Genomic DNA, 19,361 nt, shown 5'->3' with positions numbered 1-19,361 from the left:
TTCAATCCGACATTCAAATTAAAATATTGAATAATATTCATAACAGAAGCGGTGTTTCCCACAGACTTGCACTATATTTGTGGCGGCATATATATGCAAACTCATTCTCTGCCAGCAGGAGGCGCTTGTAAAGCGGGAGAGATAGAGGTTTCCCCAGTAACGGCTGTAATCAAATAAGCGCTCAGCTCACAAACACTGCTCAGGCATTACATGCAAGATGAAATGAAAATTACATCCATCATTTTCTGAAGACAGTCAGTTTCCTTCAGAAATACAGTGATATAAAAACACCTGCACCGGGTTTCAACTTTGACACGTGCAATGCTCATGTTTATTCAACGAAGTCAAAGCCTTTTGGAAAATCTATTTGTGGTGGTGAGTTTTGATATTGTGGCGGGCCGCCACAAATAAATCAATGTATAGGAAACGCAAGATCTAAATATTAAAAAGTTTCAATTTCATGATTTGATCTGGGTGTCTTTAAAGTGTTTTGTTAGTTTGGTGTGTTTCCTCCTTTTGATTTCGCCAGGTCTCAGTGCTTTTATGAAGACAGCGCATCTGTGCACCTTTCTGATAGTGCATCAAGAACCGGGTTGACCGGGTACTCGGTACCACCGGTACATAAAATAACCTGGTACCGTAACGTTTTAATTTTTTTAGTACTGACTTGGTACCGAAATACCGGGTCTTTTGACAACACTAGTACAGATGTGAATTTACTTTTCCTTCAGCCTGAGGTTTATTCATTACACTTTTTGGTGTGAAAGAGCTTTTACATTTGCTATAAATAGAACTTCTTATATTAAAAACAATCAAGCCCTGCTCATATTTAAAAAGTAACGTGAAAGTAAAGCAAAAGTAAAAACATAATTAGTTACTTTTTTAGGGAGTAACGCAATATTGTAATTAGGGATGTCAATTTTCGATCATTTCCATGATCACGACTTAATCGACCATGATAGCTTTAATCGATTGCATCTCTTATCGACAATTAATCGATAATCGATTAATCGTTGACATCCCTAATTGTAATGCATTACTTTTAAAAGTACAGTAGCTTTCCCCAACACTGATTAGCATGCTAACATATTGGCTGTTTATTAATACTTTATAAAGCTCATATTCTGCATGACCATATTCTACATCCAAAATTAGGAGTTTATTGAGGTAAAAGTTGTAGTTAATGGTTGTTAATAGAAATAATTGGACCTTAAAATAAAGTGTGACCAATAAATATGACTACACAGTCTACTGCAGTCATTAGATCAACACATGTTAAACACCATGACTCATCTCAAACTCTAAATCCTCTTGATTTTGACCCGAGAAGTGCAAGGCTTAGGTGGTAATTACCCACAATGCCTTGCCAGTAACAGCCCCCCAGCTGTTCAAAGACTGAAATAACAACATTTGCTGCCGTGAGTTTAGAACTTCCTGTTACCATGACAACCATGGAACAATTCATATTCCGTGTGTCTCTCCTCTAATAAAGTGTGTAACATTAGGGCGTAATTGTATTTCTGCGCAATATATGAAAAAGCCCTTTGCAGCGAGAAACGCCTGATAGCAGTCATCAAAAACGTCTGCAAGAATGACAGTCTCCTTATCTTTATCAGAAAATTGTGACTTGGCATAACAAAATTATTAAAATTTGATAAAATAGTAACTTTTGAATATGGATGGCAAGCACAACTAAGCCCATTGCCAAAAACAGTGCATATAAAGATTCAAGATTCAAGATTCAAAAAACGTTATTATCTATCAACCAGTGATAGAAATGTGTCTTAGGTCAAATGCTCACATATACACAATACAAAAAAACAAAAAAAAACAAACCACAATTAATCCACAAAAACACCTCTAAAATTTTAATAACAACTGTCAGGACGATACACTGCTGTTAAGATGCCCTGTCTTACATTGAAGCCTTTTATCTTTCTCAAAAGTGATAATCGCTGTTGAGCTTTCTTATAGACACTATTTGCCTGCAGTGTAAAAGATAGATGCTTATCAATCTCAGTGCCCAAAAATTAAAAGGCTCTAAAATTTTAATAACAACTGTCAGGACGATACACTGCTGTTAAGATGCCCTGTCTTACATTGAAGCCTTTTATCTTTCTCAAAAGTGATAATCGCTGTTGAGCTTTCTTATAGACACTATTTGCCTGCTGTGTGAAAGATAGATGTTTATCAATCTCAGTGCCCAAATATGTAAAGGTCTCAACCTGCTCCACTACCTGCCTCCCCCCCCCCCCCCCAGCTTAAGTGGTTCAGATAAAGGATGATCAGTGTTAAATGAACGAAACCTACCACAACACAACTCTTTAGTCTTACTTATATTTAACTGCAACAAACTCTCTAGGAACTGGAGGACCATCGAATCAACAAATTGCCTATAAGTAACCACGGATTGCTCATCACTCATACAAGCCACCAAGGCCATGTCATCAGCATATTTCAAAAGTGACCATTGATATCACACCTGATTTCGTTAAAATATACAGAAAATAAAATAGGCGATAACACACAGCCCTGTGGAACCCCTGAATTCACAATAATACTGTTAGATTTAAAACCACACAGCCTGACATGTTGAGTTCTATCTTTTGAAAACTATCAATAGCATTAAAAGGCATCATGGTGGAAAGTCTCTTTAAGATCACTTATAGTAACTTATGGAACTGTGGCAGGACCAAGGAGGTTGAGTGGAATGAAAGCAGAATTCCTGGGAATTAGAAGGGATTTAGTGGACAATAGCAGGTATTCCCACTAGTGTAACTAGACTCTAGTTGGCGTCACGAGAGGCTTAAACTTCACATTAAACCAGTGTGCAGCTGACACAGGAGGCCGCGCTAGACACAACAAGAGGAATATGAAGCACCATGCAGACACATTAAGCTTATATATATACACACTGAGAACAAAATAAACGCACATGCTGCATGAAGCAAAAGTTTATTACCTTTCAGACCGACGCACAAACTCACAAAACAATATTAGCGCTTAATGAAGTATACGCTGTGCTTTCCGTGTCAAAACAACACTTTCCCACTCTGTGCACAGCACATTTCGCTCCATCTGAATCTTGGAATATTTGCCACAGTCTTCTCTACATTAGCAAGCTACGGAAATCCAAGCAGGAGAAAGACTTAACTGCTAAAAATATCTTCAGGCGTAGCAATGAGACAGGTAGATCCAGGCTCTTATCCGAAACAAATCCTTCTAAATCTTTTAAATGGCACACCACCTCACCATGAAATTTTTATTTTCCTCAGACTTTCGGAGAAGAGTTTATGGGAACTTTAAAACCTGTAAAACCGCCGACCTCTAAATGGAAGAATCACACATTTTTATAAAGCTGATTATGTCACAGCATCACTAGATTGCATCATAATGGCCATATTTTAATAAATGAATGTAAACTGATTGTTTCATAATTGTTTTCAGAAATACTGAATTTAAAACTGTATTTTTACACATGTACACTACTCTCTTATGCTCATCAAGGCTGCATTTATTTGATGAAAAATACAGTAAAAACAGTAATTTTGTGAAATACTGTATTATTCAAATGTAAAATAACTGTGTTCTATTTTAATATATTTTAAAATGTAAATTATTCCTGTGATGGCAAAACTGCATTCCTCCAGTCTTCAGTTTTACATGATCCTTTAGAAATCATTCTAATATTTAAAAAAAAAATCTTATTTTTATCAATGTTGAAAATACTTGTTCCTTATTACCCGGTCCTATAATTTAAAAAAAGGCTAAAAGTTTTTGTTTTTTTTAATTTTACAAAAATGATCGGTAAATATTACAAATGAACATTATTATTACTAAAACTGAATTGACAAAAGCTGATGGTCGCCTTGCTGTGTGGAATATGCATCCCTGAGCTCATATGCTGTTTCGTTTCTCTCCGCTCACCGGAGCTCTCTGGCCCTCAGCCAAACTCCAGCTCCCATCTGCCCAAACCCAGACACTCTCTGAGGCCTGCAGCCCGCTCTGCTTCCTGTCCTGGGACTTCAGGAATGAGAGCTGGGATGCGGGAGAGTCAGGCACTGAGCTTTCAGCAGATTCCCTGGCTTAAGATGATTTTCATGAGTCTGTCACTTACACACAAGATGAGACACACACGTGCATGCTCATGGAAACACATATGTGCAGTCTAAGGCCAGAAAATCAAGTATGCAAACATCAGTGCTAATACATTATAAGTGTGCACTACTATTGTACGTACATGCGTTCTTGCATTACTGAGGCGGTAACAAACTTCAGTAATCTGTCAATACTATTACACCAGATGAGTTAGTCCCTTTCAGTTCACTCAGCGGCCATCTTGGTATTGTCCCCAGGAAGCTATTTTTTATGTAGGTAATAGGCATACAAGTATTTTACATTTTTGCATGTGGCAGATGCTTTTATCCAAAGCAGCACTGCATTCAAGGTACACATTTTATCAAGACTTGCTTTCCCTGTGAATCAAACCCATGACACTGACATTGCTAGTGCCGTGATTTACTGTTTGAGTTAAATAAAATACATTTTTGAAGAATAAATAAAATATAAATGTCTAAAAAAAAAAATCATAAAAATTTAAATGTTGCCTTGCCAGTTACCAGCTTGAAAAAAGTTTGAGCTGTAGTAAAATTACTAACTGAAATAAAAATAAAACTGAAATAAAAATAAATGTAATGATATTAGAAATATTTCTTCATAACAAAATTACAAAAAAAAAAAACCTTAACAAAAATTGAAATAAAACTGAAAACATATAAAATTAAAAGCTAATTCAAAATATTAAAAAAATTAAATATACATAATACATAATTATATAAGTATATAAATAAAACAAAAATAACACTGCTCCAAACCTGTTTGTTAAGATTACAGTATGTTTCACTATTTCACATCAGTAAAATCTTCAATAAAATAAAAAGCAATAAAAATATAATTTAAAAAATGTTTACTGACTTTTTAACTTATAAAATAAAATAAAAAGTTTTACTCGCTGAGTAAAATTATCTTTACACTGTTGCTCCCACTGGCAGTAGCTCAGTTTTCTTTAAAAAAAAATGCACATACTGTATATGACAGTGTATGCCAATTCCTGCTTTGAGATTGCAACAGCTACTTTGTTCATTGTGTTTAACACATTTCAGAAACAAAATCCTTCCACCACAATGACAATAATATCCTTGTCTTGATATTTATTCTAGCTTTTAATTTAGTCTAAAGTACCATTTATCAGGTTTTCCGCTGCCACTGAAGCTGTATTATCCACTCTGATAATACTGGTAGGTTTAGGAAGGACAGTGAGGAATTCCCCTACCCTATGCATTCACCATGACCTCTCACACTGTTTTTCCACCCGCCTTTTCTAACGGGAAGGAAAAGGTTAACCCTTTCGCTCTTGCTCAGGCCAGTTGTGTTTATTGCTAAAGTCAGCTGAGCTAAAAGGTGTGATGAGCTGTATTATGTGTCTGTGGTGGTTTACAAATACCTCTAGAGCGCATATGACAAGCAGAACTGTGGACTGCGACACGATATAGATATAAAAGGCAGGTGTATGCCATATTTTGCATTACTGCCACCTTCTGCGCATTGCTTCGCACTTCTGTTCCAAATCTGGCAAGGATGCATTAGCCACCTGGGTGCACGGGCCCAACTTCTCTCCCTAACGGTGAGGGCATTCGCTGTCCTCTTAATGTATTTAATAAAATATACAATTAACGTTAATTATACTTTATAATATATTTTATATTTATTCTGTGTATGTATGTATATACATTTTATATTATTGATTGATTGATTGATTAATTAATTAATTAATTAATATGTGTGTGTGTGTGTGTGTATATATTATTATAGCCACCTGGGTGCACGGGCCCAACTTCTCTCCCTAACGGTGAGGGCATTCGCTGTCCTCGCTCTTACCAAAAACTTGTGTCATCCTACCCCGGCTATGGCAGAGCGCCACATGCATGCGTCTACATTTCCCCCACACTCTGGGGCAGCAGCTGTTTATGTTTCACTTTTAGCTCAGAGCTGTCATCAGTCCTTTCTGAAGGGCAACGCTATAAAGTTCTAACAGTCAGGGAGCACAAGATTGTTTTCCACGCAGTTGTGGTCGATAAATGGCTGATGCATCGCTGATCAGTCTCCTGGCTGTTATCGCACCCAGTGTTTGCGGGCTCGCATTATTATCATCCCCCGTATGGCAAGTGATGATTTCTCCGAAGACCATCCGTTTCTAGAGTTTCACCCAAAGCGGGGCACAATTTCGTCTGCTATATTTATCTCCCTCTAAGTTTTCAATTGAACAGTCACCAGAAGTCTCACGGCTCGCAGCTGGAGAAAACTGAAGTAGGCGGCTGTCCGTAAGATCATGAACTAGTCAATTTAGTAAGGTCACCTACACAGTAGAGTTTACACTGCATCAGAGCACACTGAAAATCCATTCATTTCAATGGGGAAGGTGCATTGCAAAGAAAAAGTGGAAAAACATGATGGCTTTTGATATAATAAATATAATATAATATAACATTTTATATTATTGATTGATTGATTGATTAATTAATTAATTAATTAATATGTGTGTGTGTGTGTGTGTATATATTATTATTATTATAAAAAATAATTTATATTTATAATTATTAATAAATAATAACCAAGATATTAATGTATTTAAAAATATATAATTAATGTTCATTTTATTTTATATTCTTTTTATATGGGATGATCAGCCCTCATTTGAAGTGATACTCACATGTAAGACAAAATTAAAAATATGGATTTGCCTTCTAATAACATTAATTATAATTCAGGAAGATATCTAGTATAATACAAATGAAAAGAAAAACTTTTCTAGTTTGGTGTTGATGCAGAGGTACTTGAGTCTTGCTGATGAGGCTGTGGGGGTACATAAGACCAAAACGGTTGGGAAACGCTGCAGTAATGTGCTCATTTATTGTGAAGTAACTGCTTTGGGAATAAAAGATTGTTTAATGTTCAAAGATATTTCCAAACACTACAGCTAGAACACACTCAGTCTGCAAACTTTTACAGTAGTCAACATTTGAAGTGGATCAAAAAGGTTCATCAACGTTGTCCTAAGACAAGAATGCATTTTGGTTTTAGGTTTTAGGACAACTTCGATGAAAGGTTTTGATCCACTTCAAATGTTGACTAGGGTATATGTTTACACTCCACTTGAAAGGAAACAACTTTATGCCTTATGGGGGCCCTAAAAACAAACCAGAGCGAGAAGCAGCGATATGTGGTTTAGCATAGTTGGAACATCCATTAGAAAGCCAAAAATATGTTGTTGAGGCCTTTTGTTGGCGACTGCAACCACCTCTTAAATCTGAAATGACATGAGGTTTTCCCAAAACTGTCGGCACATACTGTACGAACGCAATAAAGCAGCTGGTGTGTGCGAGCGAGTGTGTGAAATCTCTCATGTGCTCGAGGAAGGCAAAGCACCCCGCAGCCTAAAATCGTGCTGCTTATACTGATGTATCAGATATCACCCACCAGCAGTGCTAAACAGCACTGAGCTCTGAGGAATTCACATATAATGATGAACACTCGCACTGTTGGACTGATAAAAACAAGTACATATATAAATAGATAAATAATAGACGAATTAGCAACTTTTTCAACACTAAATTGCACAGCGATTGTGCAAATCACTTTTCACTTATTAGAATAAATCCTTTAGGGACATTACAACACTTTACAAGATTATTCTGCAACCAGTGTGGTACAATAACACTAAGAGCCTCCCTTGATAAAAGTATGTTTTTATTGACAGTATAAGAACTCCTGTATCATTTTGCTCATGGAGCTATTTTGAGCACAGAAACGAATCTTCATTGAGATAAGAGCAGTCACTGTAGGCCAGCTTTCCACACATTCCCAAATCCATTCCCCCTAACTTATGGAAAAGGATTTACTGCAGTTTGTCTGAATTCTGCATTTTTCCCTCCTAAAAATAATTTTAAAAAGCCTAAAATTCCATGCAACTTGGTGTTTTTTTTTATATATATAACTAGTATTTCAGCAGCTATCAAAAATAAATACATAAATATTAAAAAGTATTAATACTAAATCAATTTGAATAAAACTGAAAATATATATTTTGTTTTTAAAATACCTGCAATAATTTCAGAGATTCTTATTAGCCATATTTTAAACATTATGAATAAATCAAGAAAGTTTTTCTACTTCAAAAATGAGTTTAATTCAGATTGTTACTTGTGTTTCTTTGTGATTATTTGCGAAATTTACGCAACCATTTTATTTTCAGTGTATTAAGGAAAATTTTGCAGTGCAAGTGTTTAGTTGAGGGCTTTTGATGAAAGATTTCATTAAGCAGAAAGTGTTTACACAAAAATCGGAAAAAATACAAATAAAAAAGCATAATATTTTGTATATATACAACATATATATTATTTACAGATCTCTTTATAGATTTATTGCATTAAAGGATTATTCAAAGGATCAGTAGCCCCTAAAATATCCAAACTAAACTGGAATTAGTGGTCTCAGTTGAAAGGAAAAAAAAAAAAAAAAACGGTTTCCAAGAAGAAAAACTTTTGCAAGCTGTAAATCAAAGACTGCGGCTAAAGCCACCGGGAAGCCAGGTGCTTTATGACGTCCCAGAGGCTGCTCCGTCCTAATGCATTTTATTAGAAAGCAAAAAAAAATTGTTCCTAATGATATTTGCAAATCAACAGGCCAATAAAACTAGCTGAGATAGACCACTTTGCAAATAAAACTCAGATCCATTTATCTGGATTGATGTGCATTAATAATCCTTTTAAAGCAAGTGAATTAGACGCTATACAGGAGTCACTCACCATCTCTATAAGGAAAACCATTCCAATGCATTAATAAAAGGAAGAATAACTCAGTCTTTGCTGTTAAGTGATTCTGTCATGTACTGACGCCATTACAGGCATTTTGCACACATACAGCTATCGATCAATGGCTTTCAATGGCTCTGAGCTTGAAAGAGGATGATGGAAACGTGGGGGGTTCTGTTCGAAACACAACAAAAGATGCACAAATAGATCAGCGGGAGAGGAAACTCCGATATAGCCCAGTGTCAAAGGTCCAAATGAAATCAGGTGGTTGGAATCAATGGTGGTCTGTGTTTGAATGCTCCAGAGGACAGAGCAGGAAGTGTGAATGGGAGAAAAACATGCCTTTATGAATGATGTCATTGAAACGGGACGGAGCGAGATGCCACTCTCGGAGAAGATGGCTTTTACAGTAATAGATGAGAATTCAATGCACTATTTCGGCTCTAATAAAAACGCCGCACTCCAAAAGACAGGAGAGCGAAATGCACACAATGCACCGTAGGAGAACATCTATCTCTCTCCAGTCGCGCCAAATGACACCAACATATGAAATGTGTAAAACATGTGAGAACTACAATTCTCATGCTCGCTCTAATAAAGAAAATATTAAACATCAGTCTTTCTCAACCTTAGTCAAGCACTCTCCTGCCTCTAGCACATTATTTTAATTTGACTGGTTATTATACTCATGCATATATTTATATATTTAGGGGGGGGGGTATGAATTGGTCGTGGGTAGGTTTTTTTTCCTACTTTGATCTCAAACAGATCAAATAAAATATTTTCAACCTTTGTCTACGTTGAGAAAGTACTCAGAAATAGAAGTGTTCACATTTCCCTCAGTGACGCTGAATACATTTATTTGGATTATCAGCATTCCACTAGAGATAAGAACAAAGGCACTTGGAGGTTTACAGTCTTGTTCAAGGTTTTTAAATTCAGAATTAATAAAAAGCTGCTGCTAATTTGACTCTGCTTTTGATCCTGGTGAAGTAATTATTTTTGTTCTTATGAACAAACTTTGTCTGTCATTTGCATGAGATAATAATAATAGCAAAAAACATATATATAAAGAAAAAAAAAGTTGCCTATGTTTTTTTCTAAAGCAACGTTGTTCTGCCAGTTCAAAAGTCACTGCAATATATGGGTGGCTATCAGGGTATTGGTGTGCAGTTGCTAAGGTGTTGCTCAATACTCATTGGTCAAATTCAAAAGATCCCACCCACAAATCACAATATGATATTCTGGTTTATAGAATTGGATTGGGTCCCTCCTGCAATGGAAATCTAGCAGATTTTTTCCAGGAATTAAAATCAAACTGAAGGCGTGGTTAACTCTAAACTTTTATAAAGAATCTCTCTTTGGTTTTGAGACTTTAGTGTTTGCAACTTTACAGACCTTCTTTATGCACCAAGAGCTTGTAACACTCCAAAGAGAAAGGAAAAATTGAAATCGCATCATATGACCCCTTTAAGACATTTTTGAGATGTGCACAAATAAAATTACTGTTAACGACTGTAAAAACAATGATTTAAACAACATTACAGACCAAATAATACAAATTAATACGCGATTCTTGTTTTTTTTTTTCTTCACAATTTAAGATCTCTTAAAATGATAATTATTACTTTTCTTATACCATTTAGGATATTTAAGAGTTTTTATGACTTTTTAAGGACCCACATAGACCCTGTTTGATGAACTGCCAGGCAGGGTCATTATAGTTGAGTAAAACTAAAACCATAAAAAAAAAATCTTTACTTAAAATAAAATAAACATTAACTGAAATAAAATATAAACAACTTTTTTTTTATTTCAGCTTATTTCAACATTACTCATTTTAATTAACGTGATGTACTAAAATAACTAAAACTAAAATAAACAATTATGAAAACATATTAAAACATATATTTTTTAATATGTTTAACTAATTACTAAAACTTTACTAAAATGTAAAATATAAAAAATAAAAACTGATTCAAATTTGTAATACAAACTATAACAATATCTCAGTGATACTAAAATAACATCTAGCTCACTTCTCCTCAATAAGTCATACAATTTCAAGTACTGTACCACTCATGTGTGTAGTACAAACTAGTACAAACAAGTTACATGCAACAGTTTTAATGCTAAATATTCCTGATTTTTATTAATTGTTTTTATTAATATTTTTTATCTAAAATGTTGTTCAAGCCATTTTAAATGTTGCAGATATATAGACATGAGTATAAGGATAGTCAAGGGCAGATTTTCATCAAGTCATTTGTCATTTGGCGACATCTATTTAAGTGTGTGACAAGTGCTGACATGCACACCAAAGGACGACTTCATCACATTTGTAAACATCAGATCATCGCTTCTTTTTTGGAGACTGGCATTTTCAAGTCTGTGTTTTCTCGTAAATCAAATCAACGTCAGTTCCAACATATCATGCCACATCTCTCTCCAAGGCCAGGGTGACATGAAAACAGCACGGCCTGTGATGTGAGCACCAGGCTACGGGTGACCGTTAAGTGCCTGCACACATGTAAATCAAGCAAATCTTCCCCTACCTCCAGATCCCAGGAGAGGAGTTTGACTGCTGTGCCTAGCGGTAGAAGAGCAGCACAGCGAGGTCATTTGGATGCACAGCCGTCTAACAGCAATAACAGGCCCACGTTCCTCCGAGAGCCATCAGGATCAGCAAAGGCTTAGCGGTGGAAGCCTGTAACAACACAGCTCTGTCTCTGTGCATCTAAGAAGAGCGAAGAACAATGTAGCCTCATATTGCTTCACCTTGAACACACCAGACCCCAGCAGACTACAGGCTGATGAATAATTCTCATTTGAGCCTGCATTTTTTATTTTGCACAGATACAAGTGTATCTCATTAACTGTCAACAGACAAACAACGTGTAAGATCTGAAAATCCAAATGAGACCTGTAGAAAAATGGGCATTTGAATTATTAGTGCTATGGTTGGCATCAAAAACGACAATTTTCTAAATAGCTTTACGCAAGTCAAGAAGCATCACAATTGGTTTACAATCTTCCTTTTGCTCAGTTCACTTCCCTCATTTAGGGCGACGGAGTCATTTTATTAGTGATTAGACCAAAAGAGCTCCGGGTCCTGCAGTATTGAACCTCAGATTGTAATTTGCTCGTAATGTGGAGAAGGGGAATATGCAAATAAAGTCGGAGTATTTTGTGTTTGCAGTTTTGCCCCTGGGCAGCTTGTCCCGTGACACAAATCATCAATTAAGATCCCAGCAGGGATCTCGGCATTTAAATTAGCCCCATCCAGCAACTTTTATCTTCCAGACAAAACATTACAGCCCCGTGATCGCTTGCACCGCAGAAATAAAACAGCTGATTAAATGAGATTTGACTTTGGGTGGAAAATGGACATGCAATGTCACTCTTATGTTGTCTCATGTATGTTTAACAGATGATACAGCCAGTTTGTGTGTCATAATATTTCTATATTTGACACTAAAGAAATTCAAAATCTGCACTTTGTTGAGGCTTGTACTGGTTGTACAAGTTGATCACATTTAAGTGTAGAGATTGTTATTTATTTAAAAGTGTTAAGAAAGTGTTTTATTAAAATGCATTCAGAATTTAGCATTTAGGCCTAGCTTTTTTTCTGAATAGTACTGTGAAAGGTGTTAATGTATACTTCAGGTACTATTAAATTAAGTCAGTCAGAAAAAGGATTTGAGACAATTTTCTCACCCCGTTTTTGCAGAGAATGGAACTCAACATCGCAAATGATCTTGCCTAATTAATTTATCAATTATGAAACAGTGCTAACTTGCAGTTATTCTAATATAAAGCATGTCTGAAGGATTATTTCGGATTTCCAGAAAGTGTAATAAATATAACTTTGTACAAATTAATTTGTATGTTATAAGCTTGCAAACAGGTGTAAACTGCAAACAACCCTGACGTCTTAACAACATTTTGAAAGTCTTGTCACCAGTTTCTTAATTTACAAAGACCTTTATAATGTTCCGGTTTTCAGCCTCAGCTTGGCTATTTTATGAAGAGAATCTAAATTTACAGGGAAAAAAGGTTGTTTAATGCCTCAAACAATAGTGAAAGTCACTAAATGTTTACAAAGGAACAAGTCTATATCCAATGACGAACATAACCATTGACAATACAATGTAATGTTGTGTCTGCAAGTCAAAACGGAACAATCAGCTTCATGTTTTACAAATCAGAGGACAAATCTAAGAATTCACAAGAGAGTAATAAATACCACTTGATTTGCCAGCCAAATTATAAAAAAACAGAGAGTAAATAAGACATAGCACCAGCAAAGAGCCATTAAACTGACACCTTTTATAAAGTAATAGATGAACTATGAGAACTGTAGAAAATGTACAACTGTCAAACATGCTTCTAATAGTATTTCTAATACTTTTTACATGTGTTTACTATGGTCCTTTACCTACAAGCAACCAGAAGGGAAATTAGGAGTTTTGGGGGAGGATGTCCACAAGCATCACAAGAAGAAAGAAAAATATAAAAAGATGGGGGACCTTAAAAGTACATAAACGTTCTTTTAAACAACAATTTAAACCAAAAAGTTAGAATACAAGTTATTCAGAGTAGCCTACGTAGTTTCAGTGGTGGCTAAATGGACCCTTTTCACAAGACTGTGATGACGCATTTAAAGGTCAGCAGCATCTTAAATCCTCGAAAGTTTTTCATATATATATATTTTTTTTTTAAATGTATGTACATTTATAACACTATTCTTTGTATTCAAATGACCTTTTCATCAAATCACCTTTGCATCAAATTATAAAAAAACAGTTAACGCTAATGCGAGGGTGTTTCTAATGCAGCATCTATGGGAGGGATGGTAAATTTGACAACGTTCTCTCTTCTGACTGCCGTTATCATGAAGACCATGGTGAACACCATCATAAAGTCATGAAAACACTATCGTGGAGTTTTTCTTTTGCTATTTGAGCAAATGGGAATGCAAAAAATATATTTGTGGTACTCTCCCACTGCTCTTCAAGTTAAACCCAACTATGACGACTTCCGCTGCTGAGAAACCCGGAAATGTGAAAAAGGTCCATTGTCGCGAAAAGAATCGCGAAGTGGTAACCATAACAACAGTACGCTGCTCAAACACAGTTATTAGTGCTAGTATCGTACGGTTCATAAACAAAACGTAAAACATATTATTGTTCATTAAAAGTTTATTATAGTTTCACATACCAAAAAACAATTTAAAAATACGTTTAAAATGTTGTCATTGGCGACAAAAATAATTCGCGACCCAAAATTTTCCTACATTCTCAAAAAGTTGACTCCGCGTAAAGTCATTGTAAGGCAAGCATTCATTTGCATAATGCAGGCAAACTGTGTTTTTATTTCCTTAAACACTACTCTGATAATGTGCGATAATCTCATGTCAAACTCGCACAAGATCTGAATGCCAGATAAACATTTACTAAGCAACATCTTGTTTCAAAACTGACCAGTCATAAACGAACAGTAAAATACAAATATTTAAACTTACTAAAAGCCAACAAGACATAAGTATAACTCGAAACAAAACACTGGCGATTTCAAAACACATCCCAATTAAAAATCTAAATGTGAATTTAGATGCGCAGCCTATATTTTGCGCGTTATGAATATGACGAATCAGTCATGTATCTCTACGGGGGAAAAAACAACAACAACAATAAAATGCCCTTTAAAACCCAACATAAATGTCGACACAAAATTACCACCACATTTCACAAGTCCAAACGCATCATCCACCAAACAAAATCATCCAGAAAGACTCGTATACGCTCCCCAAACTGCACGGCATCTTCTCCCGTCTTTCCTCTCTTCCTCCCTCCTTCTATCGCACTCGTTCTCTTCCTCCTCCTCCCTCCCTCCCGCGCGCTCTCTCTCTCTCTCTCTTTCCCTCACTTTCTCTCTCCCTCTCTGTCTATCATTCTCTCCCCTCAGCCCTCGGCCAGTCTGTATGAATAATGGCCTGCCTTTTGTAATGAGAGCGAGAGGGGAAAAAAACACGCTGGAGTGTTCGCCCGCTCCGCGCTCTGACATTGAAAATGAATGACAGCTTACCTGAATGCCAATCTTCATCAGACTGACACCAGGCTGACAACACAGCCTATACTCCCCTACACAAGCCGTGACGTCTGCCATATCAGACCCCTCCCACCATCTCCCCCCTCCTCTCTCTCTCTCTCCCCGTACCCATCGCTGCCGAGTGTACACCTCCGCGGTTCCTCTTCCACTGGCGTTATTCCGTGCCGTACCGAACACCCCGGGCCCTGCACGCGCATCTCCGGTTCATTAGCGGCGGTGCCGGGCGCTGGCCCCCTATCGGCATTAAACGAGACCTACATTCGGCTGCAGGTCGCCTTGGCTGTTCGCCTGGTCGGAAAGCAGAGGAAACCTATTTATTTGTGCCACAAGAAACGAGAAAATTTGCCACTTGGTCAAATCCCAAATGTATGTTTAGTTAGTTATATAGAAACTTAACCCATGGGCTACAAGCAGAGTCACGACTGAGAAAGACTAATCTAGATCAAATATGCTAGGGTTTTTTTTTTTTTTTTAGGACCCCAATATAAATTTAAAACGACTTGAGCATTTTCCTGTATAAGGCTCACACAATATTACTAAAACTAAAACAACAGGTTATTAACATTAATTGTCTTTTATACTGTCATTGTACTGTAGCCAAATAAAATATAACCAAAATATTATATGAAAAAATTAGTACTGTCAAACGATTAATTGCATCCAAAATAAAAGTTTTTCTTTACATAATAGGCTATGTGTGTGTATTGTGTATATTTATTATGTATATATAAATACACACACATTCATGTATATATTTAAGAAAAATATGTTACATTTATTTATTAAATATATTTAAATATGATATAAATTATATGAATATAAATATATACATGTAAGTACATGTAAATATTTTTTTTAATATATGCTGTATGTGTGTATTTATAATTATATATACATAAATTAAATATAAAATAAACTTTTATTTTATGCGATTAATCGCTATTAATTATTTGACAGCACTAGAAAAAAATATATTCAAATTAAGATAGTAATAATGGATGTAGGCCTGCATTTGCACACCAGACAGACCGACAGACAGATAGATAGATGGATAGATAGATATAACGTAAATGATTTATACGCACTACGTATGCTGTTCACATAAACTACAACTCCCAGCACACTGTTCGCTAGATACTGCAACCTGATTGGTCTATTCGCGACACAGGAAGTGTGGAGGTAAACAGACGAGATGGTGTTTCCATGGAAATATTTTATACTTTCTGCAGCGTGTATCTTCTTGTCGCAAATCTGTATTTTTTTTTTAGAACTACGCAGTTGGTTCCAGCATTCGGTTGTTTTATGAGGTAAATATACAAACTGTTTAGTGTTTAGAGTAGCCGTTAAAGGTCTACAAGGGATTAGTTTGCTGGCTTAAGCATTCATTTTTGATGAACTGCACGCTTCCCATTGTTTACTTCCTAATTATGCCAGTTGAATTGAGTTAAAAAAAAAAACAAACAGTAAATGTCTAGGAATAGCAGCCAGACGAAGATACACGCGCCACATGGTTTGCGTTCATAACACCAGCTTGATATACTTACTGTGGGTCTAGCGCATGCATCCATCATCACGCTTCCTAAACAAGAAATTCTCTCGTCCAGCTACAGGCAGTGTGAGAGGCGAGGATGGCCGATGTGGTGTTAGGGGTTGGGACAGGTGTGTTTATCATCGCTTTAATCTGGATAGTGACTCTCGCGCTCACTATCGTTCTGTCGCGCGCAACTGGCCCAGCAAAGTAAGAACATACTTTCAGGTTTTCGACACATGCTCTGTCTGTAGTAGCTCTATTGTATCATGAATAATCACGATGTTATCGCCTCACCAGGTTAGGAATCATTCCTTTATTTCTTCTGGCGCTCACCGTCACACTGGTTTTAGTGTTCTTCCCGCGCGCCCCTGAAGTTCCTTCCCCTGAGAAAGCAGTTCAGGTGAGTGCAGTAATATTTGCATAATGTGCTTTATTATAAATATAAAGGAATTGTCCTATCCTTGCCAAATTTACAGACAGACAAACATATGAAAAGCTAATGTACAAGTGATTTGATTAGTATTGTTTTGCTTTATTCAATTCTGATATTCATGCTTGAAAAGAGAGTTAGGTCCACTGTACAGCTCTGTGTGTGAGTTATATTTGACAAAGACATGTGCTGGTTTATCTCTCCTCAACAGCAGAGAGCACAAACACAACAGCTTTTTCCCAAAGTCTGTCTTTGCCAAAACCAGCGCTCTGAGCTGCCAACTCACCCTCTTGTCTGCACAAACAAAACCCAAACCATTTACCTTTCAGTCTTCAATAACACAACAGAAACATGTTGACTGAATCAAATGTTCCCCTGCCTTCGACCTAAAATTATTAGATTACCCACTGTTACATTTGGTTTGATACGGACTTGAGATCTCACAGATTGCAGTGTACAGTAGTCAACATTTGAAGTGGATCAAAAAAGGTTAATCAAAGTTGTCCTAAGACAAGAACACATTTTGGTTTTAGGTTTTAGGACAACTTTGATAAAAGGTTTTGATCCACTTCAAATGTTGACTAGTGTAGTTCTTTTAATATCTTGCAACAGATGTTCTCAGATTTACAACTCAAGTTTTTTGACGTGCAAGTTTTTGATGTTAAAACACCTTTTAGAAATTGATACCATGTAGGTTAGTGCACGAAAGTTCGCTTTAAACAATTTAGGAATGAATATAAGATCTGATAGTGGAACAACAGAAAGATAAATTGCAAAAACAAAACCGCATGCAAGTCTCTCATTACTATAAGCATGCATGTAGTACCATACATTGTGCAATAGACTCTCATTTGTGCATAGTGCCAAATCCATGTTACACCCATTGCTGATTTGCTTGCAGCGGGTATGACTAGATAACAGTTTTTTTTTTCTTGATAGGTGACGGTGTATTGTATGAGAAATGGGTAACCCCTCGCTGTTGTACAAAGGAATAATATCACAGTGCCAATTAGGCTGGCCCCAAACAGGAGCTCACTGCCGTGCATTCGATGCCACATTAATAAAACATGGCCTCTGCTCTGTGCTTTGCTAGCCGGCTAATTGGCAAATTAGAAAGTGAGATGCGTTAAACGAGAGAACACTGCATTCGCCTGAGACAGAGCCCCCTCCCACATACACATGCACAGACACACACAAAGACATCTCTCTGTCTGAAGTTTAATGTAGGCTGTGGCCTCTCCCATGGTTTAGGCCTCATACTCTAGTTGAGGTCTGTAGGGACGTAGGGTGCTGTTAGTATTCAACACTATCACCCTGTTCAGCTTTAATTCATGGAAGAAAAACAGACAGAATAAGAAATAATGGCAAGAAAGAAGTGTGTGTTTTTCTGACGTATGATAAAATAAAGGTAAATCCTGCGATATAAATTAAAACAAAATCATATCATATATATTAAATATAAACTATCTAGTTTACATTACTTAAATATTTTATATTTGTAGTGTATTTGTATATTATATATATATATATATATATATATATATATTGTTGCTGGGCAACGATTAATCACATCCAAAATAAAAGTATTTGTGTACATAATATATGTGTGTGTACTACTGTGTATATTTATTATGTATATACAACTACACACACATGCATGTATATATTTAAGAAAAATGTTATAATATATTAAATATATTGATATATAATACAAATTATATGAATATGAATATATACATACATAAATTCACACACACACTGTATCTATTTTAATATATTTAAACATGACACTAATTCCTGTGATGGTAAAGCCATTACTTCAGTCTTCAGTGTGACATGATGCTTCTGAAATGATTCTAATTTTCTGATTATTTTTTATTTGAAATATAAATATTTTATAACATTATAAATGTCTTCACATTATTATGTCCTTGCTGAATGAAAGGCGTTAATAACAAAACGTTTGGTGCATATATATATATATATATATACATATACACACACACATACACTCACACACTTCATTAGGTCTAGTCTATCTGGTCTAGTGAGGTTTGCATTTCTTGAAGTTCTTAAAAGAACCCTGCTGACCTCTAGTGGAGAAAAGCATAACATGCTGAATGGATTTCATGTTAATTAAAAATATTAATGGAAACATCAAAGCACTCATGGCTTTAATTACTTTCCAGTAACTGTATAATATGTTAAATAATTCACGCCGTAAGCCTGTGATGTTTTTTTTTTCAGATAGTGGATATGTTCTTCATCGGCCGCTACGTGCTTCTGTCCTTGGTGATCGTGGTGTTCTTGGCAGCCTTGTTCATGTTGCTGCCCTTACATTTCCTGGAGCCCGTTTATGCCAAGCCCCTGAGAACACACTAGACCACGAGGCTTCATGTGCCAAACTCCTACAGATATC

At 36.0% G+C, this 19,361-nt stretch overlaps 2 protein-coding genes across 3 annotated transcripts in view; one reads left to right on the top strand and one right to left on the bottom strand.

The window, feature by feature from the left end:
* pknox2 (pbx/knotted 1 homeobox 2) overlaps positions 1–15,015 on the bottom strand; it is a 75,784-nt gene extending 60,769 nt beyond the window's left edge. The window contains exon 1 of the mRNA XM_016561370.1: positions 14,958–15,015. The gene's annotated coding sequence lies outside the window, so the exon portion shown is untranslated. The remainder of the gene's footprint in view (positions 1–14,957) is intronic.
* A 1,085-nt stretch (positions 15,016–16,100) lies between these two features.
* Positions 16,101–19,361, top strand: tmem218 (transmembrane protein 218). Of its 2 annotated transcripts, XM_016561369.1 has the most exons (5): positions 16,101–16,160; positions 16,250–16,288; positions 16,586–16,719; positions 16,810–16,912; positions 19,190–19,361. In XM_016561369.1, the coding sequence occupies exons 3-5, from the start codon at positions 16,610–16,612 to the stop codon at positions 19,322–19,324; spliced, it is 348 nt and encodes a 115-aa protein (XP_016416855.1). In that variant the 5' UTR covers positions 16,101–16,160; positions 16,250–16,288; positions 16,586–16,609; the 3' UTR covers positions 19,325–19,361. The 2 variants fall into 2 exon arrangements, with proteins under 2 accessions (XP_016416855.1, XP_016416854.1); XM_016561368.1 differs by lacking the exon at positions 16,101–16,160 and having other exon boundaries at positions 16,171–16,288.

Source organism: Sinocyclocheilus rhinocerous, unplaced genomic scaffold (genome assembly GCF_001515625.1).
Source record: "Sinocyclocheilus rhinocerous isolate Xijiao unplaced genomic scaffold, SAMN03320098_v1.1 scaffold708, whole genome shotgun sequence".
Classification (NCBI taxonomy): domain Eukaryota; kingdom Metazoa; phylum Chordata; class Actinopteri; order Cypriniformes; family Cyprinidae; genus Sinocyclocheilus; species Sinocyclocheilus rhinocerous.
Note: the sequence above shows the minus strand (reverse complement) of the source record. Positions and strands in the feature narration are given on the sequence as shown.